The sequence below is a fragment of the Triturus cristatus genome, chromosome 2_1 (genome assembly GCF_964204655.1).
Source record: "Triturus cristatus chromosome 2_1, aTriCri1.1, whole genome shotgun sequence".
NCBI lineage: Eukaryota > Metazoa > Chordata > Amphibia > Caudata > Salamandridae > Triturus > Triturus cristatus.
The window spans coordinates 440,341,687-440,361,731 of NC_140581.1; the positions used below are offsets into that span (position 1 = coordinate 440,341,687).

Genomic DNA, 20,045 nt, shown 5'->3' on the forward strand with positions numbered 1-20,045 from the left:
TATATTTGGTGATTCTCGTTCCAAGTAACAATGTTATCGGTTTACTTTGAGACTATACTGATTTCGATACAAAGGGAAACGGACTTGTGAGACTGTGATTAGAGAGTAGATATATCTATTATAGGTGGATGGATTTGCCTTTGAGATAATTTTTGGCTTTGATTGCTTTTAGCCCGCCAAGATATTCAAAAATAATTTATAGAAAAAAGAAAGAAGGAAAAGACGACCATTTGTCCCAATGAGACTCTAATTGGACAATAGGTAATATGCAGTTTCCATTATAAGGCATTTTAGGTTTATTCAGCAAATTATGCATTACTTCACTTAATTTCTTTACATTCACTGTCGGTGATATGTCAGATTGGGCAATAAGGTTGTCATACACCTTGGGTGTTTTATTTAAAGTTCTTCGTTTTTTTGTATGGGCCGCCACTTCAGCTTTGAACTGTTGTAATATAATTGTAATATAGTGTATTTTAATATTGTTCCGTGTGTTCCTGTGTATATAATGTATATAGAAATAAGATGGATATTAATAGGGACAATTAATTTGTTCTTATAGGTTGAAAATTATTTGTTCGGATGCCCTAGTCCTGATGAAGCCGAAAGAGTTATTTGGCTGAAACGCGTCGACATTTAGTTTGAAGACACTCGCTGGATTATGTTTTGTGTTTTGAATGATTTGTGAAAGAGCACTCAAAATAATTAGGAGATTGTAAACGATAAAATCTCGTAGTGCTTCTGTAGAAGTGATCTTCGATATATAGGAATGCTGTTTCAAAAAAAGCCCATAAGCATCCTGGTATAAACAAAGGGCGTTTGTTGATATGTATATGTTCAGTGGTTTTGCTATATGTAAGTATTGTAAATATTGTATTTGTTTGTATATATATGTCTAAAAACAAAAGAATTACAAAAGAATTTCAAAAAAGTGTGGTATAAAATAAATATCCTTACACTTATAAAAAAGTTAATTTATATACTTTTGGTTTTCATTGGAATCGCCGTTGACTTGGTCATAAAATAAAATAATACAGGTTTTGTTGGAGAAATAAATATTACTCTAGGGAAGAGATAATTTATCTATCTCTTCGCCTAAACTTATGTGAGAGTATCAGTCCCGAGGCATTATCTTTTTCTATATATCATTTATATACCCAGATGCCGGAGGGTTATTTGGGTTCCCCCCTTTTTTGAAGAAGACCACCACCACAATGCAGCCAGGCTGGCCAGGAGGGACACGGTGTACCGGGCACCCAGGAGGAGGCAGGCGACAACGCCAATGCCACCCCTCAGGGGTCCCGGAGACCTGATGTGCCCACAAGGGCAGGCCAGGTGCAAGTGGGCAGGGGTGGTGGGAGTGGAGGACGGTGGAGGCGCGAGCCTGACCAGTTGGCTGCGGAACCGGTATATTCCCATGTCAGAAACATCCTGGACACATACCGGCAGGACACCACGGGCATGGCCCAGGTTGTGTCCATCCTCGAGGAGATCAGACCCAGCAGGCCCAGCAACATGCGGAGCAACATGCCTGTCTACTGCGACACCAAGGGCGGATGGAGGACAGACAGGCTGAGGTCGTGACGGTGTTCACGGGAATTCACCGTACACTCCGTCGGATAGCCGACAACATGGGCAACCCTCCCTGTGCCACCAGGCTTAGAACATCACCACCCACAGGGAGGGATGAGGAGGAGGAGACAGCTGACGGAGCATCCCAAACATCGTCACGGCCTGCTTCTGAGGGTCCCCGCAGGAGGGCGGGTCGTCCACGGAAAAGACCGTGAGGGTCAGAGCAACAGCACCATCTCCCAGGACACCTGGCCTGGCACCTGGCCCACTGGACCAACAGCAGCACAGCAGCAAAAGACATTCTCTGCCACATGGACTTGCTGGTCACTGTCTGACCAATGTTGACAAAGACTGTGGCATGGACTCTGAGGATTTCCAATGGCAAGGACACCAACTCCCCTAGTGAACTTTGGATTCCACAAACCCGGAAAGCCCCTCATGTCATACCCCCCCCCCCACGTACCCCAACCAAAATAAAAAGTTACACGATAAAGAGATGATGCCGACATTTTGCATTATTACCTTACATGTGTCTTGTAAAGTCTAACCATGCCTGAGTTCTCATTTGACTTCAACCATCCACACCCTGGGGCCTGAGACTGGCACAGGACACACATGGGTCACAATGTATTAGGCAAGACAGACATGGAGCACCATACACACCCGTGATGGGCCCAACCAGCTGAGGGGGTGGCCGCACAACCGTGCCGACAGACATATTGAGTACAGCGACAGCCATGCGCAGAGGTCAGGGATCATGTGGAGTGTCCTGGGGGGCACCCAGGTATGTGTGGACAGGTGGCTGAACCATGTCCTGCAAGCTTGAGTCAGGTGGATGCAGAGAATGGTGGCCTGGCCAACGTTGGATGCATGGGGATGGCACATGTGACAATACCCACACAGTCATGGACATCATGCACAATACACAGTCTAATCCCACACAAACAGCTTGCATCTTGCTACTCGACACATAGACACATAGCCACTATCACGGAAAACCATGCCAGACATGCCGGATGCACCGTGGCAACACACCAGCATTGACTGAGAATAGGCACCTTGGAGGCATAGGGACACCTTTATTATTCATGTATTCGGGAATGCAGAGGCAACTCGGAGTACACATAAACAGGTCATGTTGAGTAACATGTGGGTCCAACACTGGAACCCCCCTTCTGCAGCACAAATGCGTGATAGCCATGGAACTGGCACACAAGTGTCGGCTAACAGCTAAACACCCCCTGCTGCTCACGGAGAGGCTGCCATACACCATTGATCCTCTGATGTGGAAGTTCCACACCATGTCAAGCCAATGCAAACCGTATGTGTCCGAGGGCAGTGTTACACACATTGATGCCATCATCACAATCCACTATCCCATCACAGATGACTGTCAACAAGTCTGACCATCTATACAGGTGTACCCAGCTACATGTCATGTGTCCCATGGTGATGCGACATGTCTGCAGAGGAACCAAACATCGACAGGGGCAGTGTGCACACATCGTAAACAACTGCCACACCCAATACACCCCTGATGCATCCCTTACCCTAAGGAGACTTCCAAACTTGTCCGTGCGTGTAACGCTGACTCAGCACACGATGACGTGTCCATGAGGAATAGCAGTGCCACAACAATGCAACCAGCAGACGGCATGCGCAAGTACCTGGGGATGAGAGACACACAAGAAGTCAGCCACAAAAAGCACAGCCACTTGCATGTGCATGTACTCGACACATGTAAGGATGACAACATGCTAGGTCACAATTATGACTGGGGAAATACACTAATCACTGGCACCATCACTCCAGTGACACATCCACACACACCTCTGACTCACGTGGCATACATGCAGATGGACAGACACATCGCAACACATGCCACACGGGGACCAATGCGTGCACACACAGACACTGGTACTCACCACTAAGCAAAGAAGTCGCGTATGAGCCGACTCCGGATGTCCTCTTGCGGAACCACTTCCTCCACATCACTAGCCCCATTGCCAAGCCCTTCGTCCTCCACAGGTGGATGGTCCTGATCATCTTGATTCAGGATGTGTGGCACAGCTTTCTCAACTGCCATGTTGTGCAGCATGCAGCAGACCATGAAGATTTTGCAGACCTTCGCAGGGGCATATGGGAGGGCGCCGTCGGTCTTGTGGAGGCATCTAAATCAGCTCTTCAGGAGGCCAAATGTCCTCTCTATCACTCGCCTTGTCCGGCCATGGGCGGTGTTGTAGCGGAGCTGGGTCGGCGTGATGGGGTTGCGGAGAGGTGTGATCAGCCATGGCATGTTGGGATAGCCAGCGTCCCCTACATGGAAACCACATGGACATAAGTAGGACAGGAGAAGCGGTCGTGCTGGAAGTCTACGCAAAATACAGGACAGACAGAGTGTACCCACCAACAACACATGCTCGTTCGTTGCGCAGCTGCGTCATCACTTCAGGCACCCTGCTACGCCTCATGATGTAGGCATCGTGTGCTGATCCTGGAAAACGAGCACAGACATGTGAAATCACCATGTTGGACAGACACACCACAAGGGCATTGATGGAGTGGTAGTGCTTGCGATTCCTGTACGCTACCTCCTGTGCCTGTGGTGGTACCAAAGCCACATGTGTCCCATCTATGGACCCAATGACATGGGGCATCCCTCCCAGGGCATAGAATCCACGCTTGACCCCAGTCAACAGTTCAGGAGTAGGGAAATGGATGAACTCATCCAGGTGAAGCAACATGGCCTCTAAGAAATCATGCAGCACACGGCTAAACATGCTCTGGGACATGCCACCAACATGAGCTATGGTATATTGAAAGGTACCCGTGGCAAGAAAATGTAGGGCTGCCATTACCTTCAGCTTGGGTGTCAGTGCCGTAGGATACCTGTGCAGCGGTTGCAGGTGTGGTGCCAGCCTTGCCGTCAACTCCTCAATCAACGGTTGGGGGAAGCGGTAGCACCGTATACAGTCATTCTCCCGCATGTCAGCCAAGTCCGGAATTGGTCGGGAAAGAGGCGGCGCTCTGCAGTAATTTGGAAGTGACAAGGAAGAGTGAGTGCACTACAACAACAATTTATTTGTACTGAGCACATGTTAATCTGACAATACACATATGCTACATACGGAGTCAGGTATGTGCCACATGCCCTGGACATGTATGGCTGCCAGGTGACACTCCTACCAAGACCCAGCTACACACGGAGATTGTGAACCTCCACATGCCATGGCATGGGATTAGCTGTGTCCCAGTGTAAGTGAACAGCCAGACGCAACACAGGAGTGACATACATCAACACATCAGCAGAAGTAGGATGTCGATTTCAGAGACAGGTAGCGGAACACTAGAGCCACAGGTCACATGACATTACACTAGGACAGCCCACACACCTTGCCAATAAGGTGTACATGTAATGACTCACCACACATTCATTGAGAGGATGCAGACATGTCCTTGTTACGCTACTCCGTGTCCCATACATACATACGCACCTCACATCCGATACCACATGTGGCCTGGTGTGCGTAACAGTGTGCCATGTCCATCTACACACAGACACATGTTGGTTGCTGCAACAGCTGATGCTTTTGAGGGAGCACCAACATCAAGCTAATGGGAACACCCCACACATACATGACATAGACACATCGTGCACCGTGGGTAGTCACATGTCTGGTGTGGTAACCCCTGTAGCGGGCATCAGGGGACACTTGCGTGTGTTGTTGACTGTGCCATGCCAGTGACGCTCATCCCAAGTGTGCAGTACGACATGCACACATGTCAAAGGAGTTAAGGGCATGCCTGGCACAATGCCTTGATGTCCATCCATGGGCAAGTATGTCAGCTCTATTCCTTCCTGTGTGCTGCCTGTCACCACTGTGATGTGTGAAAGGCACCGTACATTCGCTCAGAGGGCCTGTGTACGTTCCCTATCACTATGGGAGTGCTGCCGTATGCGTACCCATAGTGATAGTGAGCGTACGCACGTGTATACGGTCCGTATCACTATGGGTACACATACGCGAGCACACACATAGTGATAGTGAGCGTACAGGCGTGTGTACGGTCTGTATCACTATGGGTGTGCTCGCGTATGCGTACCCATAGTGATAGTGAGCGTACAGGCGTATGTACGGTCCGTATCACTATGGGTACGCATACGCGAGCACACCCATAGTGATACGGACCGTACACACGCCTGTACGCTCACTATCACTATGGGTACGCATACGCGAGCACACCCATAGTGATACGGACCGTACACACGCCTGTACGCTCACTATCACTATGGGTACGCATACGCGAGCACACCCATAGTGATACGGACCGTACACACGCCTGTACGCTCACTATCACTATGGGTACGCATACGCGAGCACACCCATAGTGATAGTGAGCGTACAGGCGTATGTACGGTCCGTATCACTATGGGTACGCATACGCGAGCACACCCATAGTGATACGGACCGTACACACGCCTGTACGCTCACTATCACTATGGGTACGCACACGCGAGCACACCCATAGTGATACGGACCGTACACACGCCTGTACACTCACTATAACTATGGGTATGCATACGCGAGCACACCCATAGTGATACGGACCGTACACACGCCTGTACGCTCACTATCACTATGGGTGTGCTCGCGTATGCGTACCCATAGTGATACGGACCGTACACACGCCTGTACGGGCCGTTGCTATGCATTTGGGGTGCCCTAGGGCCCCGGTACGCACCGTACCTGTGTGTGAAACTCCAAATTACATAGGGGACACATGAGGGACAAGTATAAAGGCCTACATGCATGCTGGTTGTCATGGAGACCAAGTTCAAAGTTTGAATTTTTTCCGGAAGGTGCACAGCAGAAGTCAGTTTGAATGAATCTACTTTGTTGCAATGTGGTTCTGGAGTTGACATCATGCTCAAGAAAAAAAACAATGAAAACCCACTGACTGTGCTAGGTTTGAAGGGATTGGAGGAAACATAGGATGCAAATGTGAGTGACCAATCACTCTGTACTCCTGTGCATGAAACAGGCCAGCAAGGCAGATATAAGGCAGCCAGGTCCCATGAGGGAGCACTTGCCTGCACATCTTTGGATTCTACGACCCAGCTGCTGCTGGTGATTCCCTGGAACCATGTCAAGGTCTGTGGAGAGGGCACAGCCTTTCACCCTGGAGGAGAACCTGGCATTGCTGGATGTGATCCTCCCACTGTACCCCCTGTTGTATGGGCGACCAGGGTATCAGGTGAGTGCAGAGTCTAATAGCACAGACTGTGTCCCTTTTTTGTGACTGTGACTTCTGGCATTGTGTCCAGGTGTGACACACATGCTATGTACTGTAGGGGGGGCTCCAGGGGGGGGGAATGCCTGATGTCTCCCAGCCAGAGCATGCTGTGGTGCATGTCTGCCGTCCTCACTTGCATTGTGTTTACTGTGACATTCATTGCATGGTGCATGCCACATTCTGCCTGTCTTGACCTCCTGGGAATGTAGCCTCTACAGTCCTCATTTGATTATGTGGTCAGCCCAGTGTGACAGGTGACTGTACCCACAGATGTGTGTTAGTTCTGTGTACCTGTGCTGAGAGTGTCCACATGATGTGTTCGTACCCTGGACATGGGTGTGTGTGTAAGTCCCCTGTCATGTGGGTGGGTGCATATGTGGAGTGTAGCACCCGGGCTGCATGAGGGATGGATATGCCCTGCCCATCTGATGTGAGCAGGGAGCAGTGCTGTGTGTCTGACGTGCAGAGCCAGCCCCACACCTGTGAGCCCCCCGGTCTAGTGGCACATGTGCAGAGTGAGGTTTGTCGCTGCATTTGGCAATGGCAGGTGAATGTCCTGTGCCTGTGTGTGTCTGTGTACTCTGATGAGGTAGCGTCAGTGGCCTGTGGCATGTGACTGCTTAGAGGTGCTGCACATAATCCTGGTGTAGCTTGTGATGCACAGTGTGAGCCTGGATCATTGATTGTGTCGTTGCCCCCATTCTACCTGTGTACTTTCAATGGCACGTACTGCTTTTGCCCTTCCCCAGAGGATCATGTCCCTATGACAAAGGTGCAATGCGTTGGATGCATACTAGGCCTTGTTGTAAACAGCAAATTTGTTCTAATATGTGTCTCTGTGACATGTGCCAGGTGTATTGATGTAGTGTCACTTGTTCATCCTCACAGGTAGGCGCCTCTGCCAAGAAGCAGATCTGGATGAACGCCGTCAGTGCCGTGAGGAGGACGGAGGGTCGCAAGCGGCACCTGGCCCAGGTGAGAAAACGCTGGCAGGATATCCGGTGCTGGACACGGAGGATCGCACGGGTCCTGCTGGGGGACTCACCTGAGACCCATAAGAACCGCGGGCGCCGCCGTCTGACCCACATCCACAAGCGTGTGCTGGCGGTGGTCTTTCCAGACTTGGACAGGCGCTTACAGGAGAAGCAGCAGCAGGAAGGGGGTAGGTACATGTGTGTTTGTTGTGTGTCACCAGCATTTGTAAGTGCACAGTTGCATGGATACACTGCCAGGGTTTAAAGGTGTTGTGCAGATCCTGTTACCCACAGTATAGCGGTGCTCTCCTGCCTCCCTTCCCCTCCTTGCAATGTGTTCCCTGGTCTGTGTGTAGTCACTCCTTCACAAGGTTATCTAGGCTGGCAGTTTATCCACGTGAACAATGCCTGTAGCATCATGTGTCGGGGTGGTGTGTAACAGGTTTTGGGACCTTGCCTGTGCCCTGTCCAGTTCATAACTTGTGGGTTCCATGTCAGTTGGCACTGATGCTGAGTCCAGACATGGGAGCTAGTCTCTCAAGTGTCATGCCTTACAGCACGCATGTCCTATGTTGTGGCCTGTGACATGATGTGCATGAGTGTGCGATACGCATGGTGCAGGGATGGTGGCGTGTGTTGCAGTCATTCCCATTCAGGACCATGGAGTTGTGTGGCCACTACTGTCCCCTGGGGCATATTTTCATAGGTGTCATGTGTGTCATCACAAAATGTGGACACTCCCAGTGTCCACAGCATAGGTTGTGCTCTGTGCCATTGTCCCCTGGCACCATGTATATTGACGTAAAATGTAGTACAAGTGTCCACTGTACAGCCTGACCTGATTTTCCTTGTTCATACTCATGGTGGCCAGTGCCTGTGTGTCTTGTTACAATCATCTGATGATGACCATTTGTACATGATTATTTGGACAGGCGCACCTTGGGTATTTGGTGTCCAATCTTGCATTTATGCAGCCCATGTGTATTTCACCCAGACTAAGAGATGTAAGTGCTTCCTATGTCTCAACTAATTGTCTCATGTAGGGGGTGGTTGGTGCAGGCAAAGCCTACATGTCAAGACCTGATATCTCCTTGCTAGGTCTGGCCAGTGTGTGATGTTTGTCTGGACATACACTCAAGGTGCAGTGAGCCAGTCATGGTGGGCATGTTTTCAGTATTACCTATGTAGCATGTGCCTCAAGTTCATGGATATGGTCCCTGCTCATCCCTGTTTTCGGCGACGCTGTGTGGTGCAGATGCAGTGCTGGATTGTCCCCAGGGCCTGGCTCCTCTGTCAAAATCCATTTCATGTCATTTGCTATTGTGTCATGCTCTCCATAGTTTTTCAGTGGCATGGTGGGTCAACCAACTGTGTGTTGCATGCCCTACATATGTACCTTGTTTTGTAGATGTTACTCATCTTTCTTTTCAGGCTATGCACTGTAACCTATGTAGATTGGACTCATGTGACATATGTATACAGGTGTATGATTAATTGCTGTCTCTTCACCTTGCCCACAGCATCGTCGGGGGACACGGAGGGAGACATCAGCACAGACGGAGCGGAGGGACCGAGCACCAGTGCCAGCGGTGACATCGTGCCTGGCACATCGAGTGGAACTGAGGCGGAGGAGAGTGAGGCCGAGGACCTGTCCAGTGCCACCACAGATTATGAAGCTGACGGGTCCGAGGATGATCTCTCCGAGTGGGCGGAGGCTGCACCAGCAGCTGACAGCGGCACAACATCTCTCCCCGCCCCCTCCATTGCCATCAGCCGCCTCCCACTTGCTCGTGTCCCTTCCCAGCGTGCCCAGTCACCGCATGTCTCCTTCCTGCCAGGCACCGCACCCCCTGCCCCTGTCTCCACTGCTGCCCCCAATGCCGAGTCTGTGGACATCCAGCGGCAGTTGCAGGTTGGTCAGGCTGCGATGCTTAATGTCCTCCATGGCCACAGCCAAGTGCTGACCAACATGGAGGCATACTTGGAGGGCATTTTCTCATCGCAGGCTGACCAACGCAACTTGCTGAGGTCCATTGACTCGACACTGACTGCAGCAGTGGGTCTCCTGCAGCGCTGCGTCCAACCCCCTACCCCTGACCCATCCACACTTCCCACTCCCATGCCTGTCCCCCGTACACCCAGACGTCAGCATGCACCCACCACAACAGGCACCACACCAGCAGGGAAGGTCCAACGCACACCTCCTGGCACGCACACACAGGGTGAAGTAGGCACACCCACTGGGTCGGGGGGCAAACGTAAGACACGCAGCCAGAGTGGGAGTCCGCATTCCACCAAATCCACTCCCTCCAAATCCCCTCCCCTCAGCTCTCCTGGCCACATATCCGGCAAAGACTCCTTCATGGCCGCTCTGTCCCTGAGCCCCACAGTGACACCACCCCGCAAGCGGTCAAGGGAGTCCCCGGTCAGGGTGGTTGAGTCCCCCCCCTGTCCACACCCTCCCCCAGTGGCGCTGCGACCCATCCCTCTGACCTCCCCCCTCCTTGGGGCCTGTGGTTCCTTCGGGTGCAGGGGAGTCGCTGGAGGACCTTGCTAAGGTGTGCAGCGCCATCCTGGCTTCCGCCTTTGGCCCTGCCCCACCCCCTGTGGTGGAGTCCTCCATCCCTGCACCCACGACGCCTACCCTTCGCCCTCATGTCCCTGTGGTGCCTGGTCCTTCCCCCCTACATGATGCCCTCCCCCCTCTGGAAGACGATGGAGTCTGACTGTGCAGGCAAGCTAGGGGACACGCGTCCCACTGTGTCCCCCACCTGGATTTGAAGTTTTGATTGCCCTATGGGCATTGTACATTTTGAACTTTCACGGGACAAACACATTTTTGGATGCTGAATAAAGCAATTTCTTTTTCCTTAGTACACTACTGTCTGTCTGGTATTGCTGTTGGTGGACCTGCCCCATTATTGTGGGTGGTGATAATGTGTTGGGTGTGTGGGAATTGTAGTCTTGTGCTGGTCATAGGGTGGATCCTGGTATCTGTGTGCCATCACAAGCTGTTGGCTACATAACTTTGTTCATGTAAGCAGTTACTGCATGGTGACATCGTCCCAAGGTGTGTTCCTTCCTCTGTGTAACCTGACATCTTCCCTGCAGGGTCTTTCCAATATGTGGTGCTGAGCTGTGTCTACATTGGCTGGGTGTGTGACGGACTCGTTAGACTTGGGCCATGCATGCTGAGCGATGTCTCCACCTGCATCATTCGTGGCGTGCTTGGTGGTCACTGTACTTGTGTATGTAGACTGTTGTCATGACTTCATGTGGACATGTTTTCTTTTCGGCGCTATGCATGTGTATACTCCCAGCCTCGCACACATGTGGTACATGTACTGCAGGATCTTTGTGCACCTGACTGACATTTGTGGGCATTGGATCTGTGGGTACTCCACCATTTTCTTTGCAGGGGCACTGCTGTGAGTGTTAGGCACCCACCTCTCCTGTGTCTGGGCACTGCTGGGAGTGTTAGGCACCCACCCCTCCTGTGTCTGGGCACTGTTGGGAGGACTCTGCACCCACCCTTCCTGTGTTTGGGCACTGCTGGGAGGACTCTGCACCCACCCCTCCTGTGTCTGGGCACTGCTGGGAGTGTTAGGCACCCACCCCTCCTGTGTCTGGGCACTGCTGGGAGGACTCTGCACCCACCCCTCCTGTGTCTGGGCACTGCTGGGGGGACTCTGCACACACCCCTCTTATGACTGGGCACTGCTGGGAGGACTCTGCACCCACCCCTCCTGTGTCTGGGCACTGCTGGGAGTGTTAGGCACCCACCCCTCCTGTGTCTGGGCACTGCTGGGAGGACTCTGCACCCACCCCTCCTGTGTCTGGGCACTGCTGGGGGGACTCTGCACACACCCCTCTTATGACTGGGCACTGCTGGGAGGACTCTGCACCCACCCCTCCTGTGTCTGGGCACTGCTGGGAGTGTTAGGCACCCACCCCTCCTGTGTCTGGGCACTGCTGGGGGGACTCTGCACGCACCCCTCCTGTGTCTGGGCACTACTGGGAGGCCTCTGCACACACCCCTTCTGTGTCTGGGCACTGCTGGGAGGACTCTGCACCCAACCCTCCTATTTCAGCATATGTACGCTTAGAACATACACGGGTGTGGGTTCGCTCCATGCATACGTGGGTGGGGGTACGGGTCGTACATACACAGTTGGGGTACGCTCCATACATTGGCGGGTGAGGGTACGGGTCGTATATACACGGTTGGGGTGGGGGTACGCTCCATACATACGCGGGTGAGGGTACGGGTCGTACATACACGGTGGGGGTACGCTCCATACATTGGCGGGTGAGGGTACGGGTCGTACATACACGGTTGGGGTGGGGTTACGGGTCGTACATACACTGTTGGGGTGGGGGTACGCTCCATACGTACGCAGGTGAGGGTACGGGTCGTACATACACGGTTGGGGTGGGGGTACGCTCCATACATACGCGGGTGAGGGTACGGGTCGTACATACACGGTGGGGGTACGCTCCATACATTGGCGGGTGAGGGTACGGGTCGTACATACACGGTTGGGGTGGGGGTACGGGTCGTACATACACTGTTGGGGTGGGGGTACGCTCCATACGTACGAGGGTGAGGGTACGGGTCGTACATACACTGTTGGGGTGGGGGTACGCTCCATACATACGCGGGTGAGGGTACAGGTCGTACATACACGGTGGGGGTACGCTCCATACGTACGCAGGTGAGGGTACGGGTTGTACATACACTGTTGGTGTGGGGGTACGCTCCATACATACGTGGGTGAGGGTACGGGTCGTACATACACGGTGGGGGTACGCTCCATACATTGGCGGGTGAGGGTACGGGTCGTACATACACGGTTGGGGTGGGGGTACGGGTCGTACATACACTGTTGGGGTGGGGGTACGCTCCATACGTACGCAGGTGAGGGTACGGGTCGTACATACACGGTTGGGGTGGGGGTACGCTCCATGCATACGCGGGTGAGGGTACGGGTTGTACATACATGGTTGGGGTGGGGGTACGCTCCATACATACGCGGGTGAGGGTACGGGTCATACATACACTGTTGGGGTGGGGGTACGCTCCATACATACGCGGGTGAGGGTACGGGTCGTACATACACGGTGGGGGTACGCTCCATACATTGGTGGGTGAGGGTACGGGTCGTACATACACGGTTGGGGTGGGGGTACGGGTCGTACATACACTGTTGGGGTGGGGGTACGCTCCATACGTACGCAGGTGAGGGTACGGGTCGTAGATACATGGTTGGGGTGGGGGTGCGGGGTGGGGGTACGGTTCGTACGTACACTGTTGGCATGGGGGGTACGCTCCATACATACGGGGGTGGGGGTACGGTCCGTACGTACACTGTTGGCATGGGGGTACGCTCCATGCATACGGGGGTGGGGGTACGGTCCGTACGTACACTGTTGGGATGGGGGTACGCTCCATGCATACGGGGGTGGGGATACGGTCTGTACATATCCGTACCCACGCTGTGGAATGCTTGTGCGGGCCGTACCCAGGCCTTTGCCACGTGGGTACAGCCGTCCCGCCATTGTTGGGGTGACGTAGGTGTGGGTGTGGTACGACTCGTACCCACGCTCTTAAGGCGTGGGTACGGGACGTACCTGTATTGTTGTGTTGCCGGTTCGCGTCGTCAACCACTTCCGTTGTGGCGGACGCTGGCTTCGCTGGACACGCCCCCACCCCCTCGTAGTGACCAGGGCCTGGGGGTCAGGTATGTCCATGGCATGTGTGCTGTGTGACTTTGGTGGGGGTTTTGTGGCCTGCCCCTGCTCCTGCCCCCCCTCCTTTCCCCCCTCCCTTTGTTGTTCTGACCTTCTGCGGCGTCTGTGTCGTAACCTGTAGAGGAGGTCGACTGCTATGAGGGCCGGGATGACACGTAGGTTCGGGTCCATGTCTGTCCGTCGCGTAGAGGTACTCCTTGTTCGCGTCGTCCTGATTTCCCGGCAGTTTTTGGCTGCCGGAAAATATTCTCCGTGCGGTATGACGTCGGTGCGATCGTACTTCCTGGTTCGTGAATGGCAGGCTGCGTGCGTCCCGACGTTACGTCGGAGCTTTCCCGGATCACATTTGTATGTTTATTTTCGTCGGTCGGGGTTTTGTACGATTCGTACGGAAATTGTATTTCCGTGCGAATCGTACTTCCATGTTTGTATATTGTTACGACCGGGTACGCGTCGGACGGAGAATATGCTCCGTCCGACGATTCGTACCCGTTTTTTACAGGATCGTAATCGGCACCTATGTGTTGCGGTACGCCTGTGATTAGCATGACCTCCTCTGTAATGCCCTAGTACATAATGGGGCAGGGGGATTAAAACTACCTCTTAAAACCTGCCACAGGGCGTGTTTGCACAGTGATGAAGGGAGGGGGCGGAGCCTGAGGTGACATGTGCAAACACGCCCGTTGGCTTGTTTTAAGTTGGGGAATTAATTCCCCTTCCATCCTGAGGTCCCCTGGGGGCCAACTAGCCCACCAGGTTCCTCCAGTAAGCGCCACAGAGCTGGGTTACATAGAGGTGTAAAAAGAGGCATGGCCTGGACCACCTCCCTGCAACGCAGCGCAGTGGCACTTACTGGAAGCACCTGGTGGGCTAGGTGGCCACCAGGGGCCCTCAGGATGGAAGGGGAATTAATTCTCCAACTTAAAACACGCCAACGGGCGTGTTTGCACATGTCACCTCAGGCCCGCACCCTCCCTTCACCACTTTGTAAACACGCCCATGGCACGTTTTAAGTTGGGGGATTAAGTCCCCTTGAATCCTGAGGGTCCCTGGGGTCCAGCTAGCCCACCAGGTACCTCCAGTAAGCGCCACAGAGCTGCGTTGCAGAGAGGTGCAAAAAGGGGCTTTGCCTGGACCACCTCTCTGCAACGCAGCACAGTGGCACTTACTGGAAGCACCTGGTGGGCTAGTTGGCCCCCAGGGGCCCTCAGAATGGAAGGGTAATTAATTCTCCAACTTAAAACACACCAACGGGTGTGTTTGCACACGTCACCTTAGGCCCCGCCTCCTCTCTTCACCACTGTGTAAACACGCCCCATGGCACGTTTTAAATTGGGGGATTAAGTCCCCTTGAATCCTGAGGGTCCTTGGGGTCCAACTAGCCCACCAGGTACCTCCAGTTAGCGCCACGGGGCTGCGATGCAGAGAGGTGGTCTGAGGCCACGCCCCTTTTTACACCTCTCTGCAACGCAGCTCTGTGGCACTTACTGGCGGTATGTGGTGGGCTAGTTGGACCCCAGGGACCCTCAGGATTGAAGAGGAATTAATTCCCCAACTTTAAACGTGCCACAGGGCGTGTTTGCACACATGTCACCTCAGGCCCTGCCCCCTCCCTTCACCACTGTGCAAAGGCGCCCCATGGCGCGTTTTAAGTTGGGGGATAAAGTCCCCTTGAGTCCTGAGGGTTCCTGAGGTGTAAAAAGGGGCATAGCCTATGAACACCTCTCTGCAACGCAGCTCCCTGGTGCATATTGGAGATTCCTGGTGGGCTAGTTGGCCCCCAGGGACCCCCAGTATTCAAGGGGAGTTAGTTCCCCATCATACAACGCGCCAGGGGACACTTTTTCAGAGTGCTGCAGGGAGGGGCCTCCGGCGCGATGTCGGTCTTTTTTTGTAATTAATTTTTTTAGAAGGGGGGCTGTGTGGTCCTTACCTATTTTTGGGCCCTGGGGAGCCCATCCCCCAGGGCCTGACCCCTATTTGGTTAAATTTTTTTTAAAATGGAAGGGGGGCCGCGTGGCCCCCCTCCTGAGGCCATTTTCGGACCCGGGGACCCCATCCCCCGGAGTCGGCCTTTGCGCAGTTTTGTAAATTAAAAAAAAAAAATGTAAGGGGGAGGGGGGCTGCGTGGCCCCCCTCCCGGGCCACTTATGGCCCGAGGACCCCATTCCCTGGGACCTGGCCTCACGTTGGGGACCGTGGGGGTTCCCCAATCCCCCCACGGTCCCGCCGGCTCCCCGCGTCCTGCGGTAGCCGGCATTGCTATTCCACAAGGGGAGCTGCTGACATGCAACTCCCCTTATGGAAAAACAATTCTGCTTTGCTTCATTGAAGCGAGAGCAGGTTTCCCTGCTCTCGCTTCAATGAAGCAAAGCAGAGTTTGCACGGCTCCCGCCCTGTCATTGCAAACAGCAGTGTCCCGGGGTGGGCCTACCGGGACACTGCAGGAGCTGGCCCTGGGGTGTGGCGGTCCCCAGTGCCATGAAGGGCTCCAGGAGGGGGGCCGCGCCGCCCCCCTCCCAACAATTGCACAGCCCCGGGGAGGTGGTGATGGCCGGGGGTCCATTACGGACCCCCTAATTTAAATACTAGTACCCCCCCACACAGGCCTACTATTTTTTTTTTTAAAAGCCCCGGGGGGTGGTGGTCCCCGGGGCAGCGGGGGGGACGTATGCCCCCGCTAAATAATTAATAAAAGCCCCGGGGGGTGGTCCCCGGGGCCCCCCCATACATTAGAAAAAAGTATTAAAAAATAGTTAGAAGACCCCTCACTCACCAACCTAGTTGGTGACATGCTTCATCATCGGGGTCCCACCCGGATAGCCAAATGCCATCCGGGTGTGCTGCGACACCTGATTACAGTGGAGCAGGTATTTTTTCTTTTTTGGGTGCAAGTGAAATGGAAAAAGTGGGCAATGTTAAAAATTCGTGGGATACCATGCGAGGTATCCAATAGTGAAGTGAAAATCAAAGTGGTCTACATGGTTCAATGTTACAAGTTCGCCCCAAGGAACCACGGGCGCCGATGCGGGTCTTGGATTAGGCACAGCAGCCATTTTTTGCTCTACACACAATAGTGTAAGGAACGAGCTCCCTGACCCCGGCGCCCATGAGACACTCTAATCTAGCGCCGCAAGCCTTTCCTTTCTAGAATTAAAGAAAGGACACCCCCACTGTGAGTACATGGCGGGGTTTCACAGCAACCAAGGGTAGGGTACACCTTAGCGCGTGTAGACCAACCTGGTTACCATCACTGGTCCTGACGAAAACCTGGAAAGTCCTCCACGAGGTTGAAATATGTAGACCACTTTGATTTTCACTTCATTATTGGATACCTCAGGCCAATCTAACCTCGCGTGGTATCCCACGAATTTTTAACATTGCCCAGTTGCTCCATAATAAATAGTACTTTTCTTAGAGAGTTAAAACTGGCCAATTTTTAAACCACTTTTTCCATTTCACTTGCACCCAAAAAAGAAAAAATACCTGGTCCACTGTAATCAGGTGTCGCAGCACACCCGCATGGCATTCGGCTATCCGGGTGGGACCCCGATGATGAAGCATGTCACCAACTCGGTTGGTGAGTGAGGGGTCTTCTAACTAAGGACTAATCTGTCCTTTTTGTGCACCTCTTTCTATACCACGGAGGCATTGAGGTGCCTCCAGGGTGTACTCCTGCTATTGTTTGGCTTTTTCTTCATTTACCAGGAACACATCAGGATTTCTGGGATAGAGGCCTTAAAGCGCCTTATCAGCTGCATGTCTCAAGGTAGTGGTCAGTTCATGGGATGTTGGCATCAGTTGCCAATCCCAGACAAAGTAGGACCTGTTTCACTGCTGTCAGCGCCTTTTAGAACCATATATAAGAAGGCTTATCCAGGAATAAGATGCATCACAACACATTTGTTCTTTTTTTTGTTGTTGCGATGTTTGCCCCTTGCTTACATTTTTGTCACAGATTTTTTTGTTCTTCACGATGTCACCTGTGGCTGGATTCAACCTATGGATTTCCTGCCAGGCTCTTTTCTCCTTTCTGATGTCAGTAGTAGTTTGCTTCTTAAAAAATTTCTTCAATATTGTTCTTCATCTTCAATTCAGACTTATAAAATTGTTAAGGGGGTTTCCCCTTCTTGAGTTTGTCAACACCATTCACATATATGAGGAGTTTGTGTGGCGCAGCAGCCAGAGTGGCTGACTCGGGAGCGCTGGCTCACGGTTCCATCACCGGCCGCAGTTCAGTTCAGCATCATGTGACTCTGGGCATTAGCTCACTTAATCTCCCCGACAGCCCCCAGCGCATTGAGACCTTTAGGGGTGAGTAGTTTGTGCTTTACAAAATATCAGATGTATTTATAATTCTGTGCAGGATGGTATCAAGGGACTGGGAGTATTCGCCCTATCCTCGGACTATCCAGAAAAGGACGCTTCAGACCATCCCGCCCTTCACAATGATGTGCACATCTGACTAAAATAAATTGCACTTCAGTGCCAGAGCTAGTGGGCCAATACTTTACTTTGCCAGTGTTTTTTCCCATGACATTCTTTATCCTTTTTATCTTTTTAATCTGCCTTGTGTTTAAAATATGCCTGCTTGCTATATTGCCTTCTTTCCTGTGAGCTAAGAAGAGTAAGATTTTCCTGTGATGTGTATTAAAACTAAACATTGATTTCTATCTCTGTTCTAAATACATCTCTCTCACTGTATTCAATTATTAATTAATTCCAAGCATATGGCCACCACGATAAAGCGGTGGAATATTTTCTTTTTTATTTTAATTTATGGAGCACATGCTTGCAATAAAAATAAAACAACCATTGCACCAGTATGTCATGGTTAGATCTATTGGCTTTTCCAATGCTTGTTGACGTGCACTTAGAAGATTTACCGGGCAGTGTGACTTTGTGTGGCAGATGGGCCTTTTTTTGCAGAGTGCAATTGCTATGCTAATAGGCCATGAGAGTGAAAGTAGCCTGCTTTACAAATGTCTTGAGGCATCTAGGGGCTGGAGGGACTTTTATTCTTCAATAGAGTAATGCCCATTTCATAACCCCTGTACAGATGTTTCTGTCCAAATAGTCACACATATAAAGCACACAATAAGGAGGCAGTGAACTTGTTTTTCTCAGTTTTATTTGTACATTCATATTCTGATGAGGTGACATCAACCAGAATATAATGCAATATTTTGTTTTATGAGCAAGTAAAAAAATGAAATATATTTAATCATAGTAGAAAGGAGAAACGTATTTATTTGTTTTCACTTCCAGATTGCTGGGCTTGAAACGTTTGAAAATCTTCTGGGATGGTATCTGAAAGAAGGAAAGTACATCATGTCACACCATTGAATTAAAGGCAGTCATCACACCTTTTATAGAAATTCTACACCTCGATAGACAATAAACAAAAAGGCTGTCTTTCTGTCTTTATATATTTTTCAAAATACATTATTCTAGATTTTGTACAATACAGCAATACAGTATGGGGGTCTAGCCTGCCCTGCACTAACTGCACTGTATGCAACGGGTGACATGCACAGATGTGTTTGTGTTCACCTGCCTGGGGCCTGGCTCCTGGCTCTTCGTTCACTCTTGTGGGCAGCAGGGGCAGCTCATCTGATGGAGCGGAGGAGCGGGGCCACTTAAATTACCCCCAACGATGGAAAATAAGATGCTAATACATGACCATTTTATTTTTCATCCTCCGAGTGTCAGGATGGGGGCATGGCCGCTGCCGAATGACAGCAGCAGGGAGGAGGGTGGGCTGTTTGTGCACTTTTCAAAGTGCGCATGTCTCTTTGGCCATCTGTCTTGAGACGGCCAGCCACACATGCACAATTTTAAACCTCTAACCCAGCTGTCTTAAGACGCTCTGGGGGGCGCCGAGTGAAGCCACCCCCTCCAATCAGGGCGCCGCTCTCGCAGCAGCATCCAGCTCCTCTGAAGGGGTCTGGAGCGCTGGACATCCACGTCGGTTCAGGTAAATTGTGTTTTTATTATTAATATTTGCGTGCATCTCCCCGTAGATGCCAGCCGCCACTGGTGGGTTGGCGGGGTGTTCTCAGGGGTACAGAGAGCGAGACATTACATCAGGCCATTCAACCAGAGGCCGCACACATGTAACCACTTGTTATGAGCTGAGCTGCTCAGTTCAAGCTCGTACGAGCCCGAAGCACAGAGGAGAACCACTCACTACCTGCCACGCACGACAGGCCGACGAAGAGTGACATATGCCTGTGCAGAGGGCATCTACCTCGCTGCCTCGTGGTCTAGCTGTTATTTTGGTGACACACTGGGGGAATGAGGTGCTTGGTTCTGATATAGTCGTGAGTGGACAGGATTGTCAGCCTTGGCGTAATGTTATGGTGAGAAGTGTAGCTGGTGTCCCTGTAAAGAACAAGCAATGGCAAAGCCAGTAGGTCTCGTCTTTGTGACGTCCTGGCTTTGCCAAAGCCT

At 51.9% G+C, this 20,045-nt stretch overlaps 1 protein-coding gene across 1 annotated transcript in view; it reads right to left on the reverse strand.

Moving 5' to 3' along the window:
- Positions 1-18,706: 18,706 nt before the first annotated feature.
- The window catches only part of THBS4 (thrombospondin 4), a 257,747-nt gene continuing 256,408 nt past the window's right edge, over positions 18,707-20,045 (reverse strand). The window contains exon 22 of the mRNA XM_085632230.1: positions 18,707-18,902. Within this exon, the coding sequence (XP_085488356.1) occupies positions 18,841-18,902 (62 nt within the window). The 3' untranslated portion in view covers positions 18,707-18,840. The remainder of the gene's footprint in view (positions 18,903-20,045) is intronic.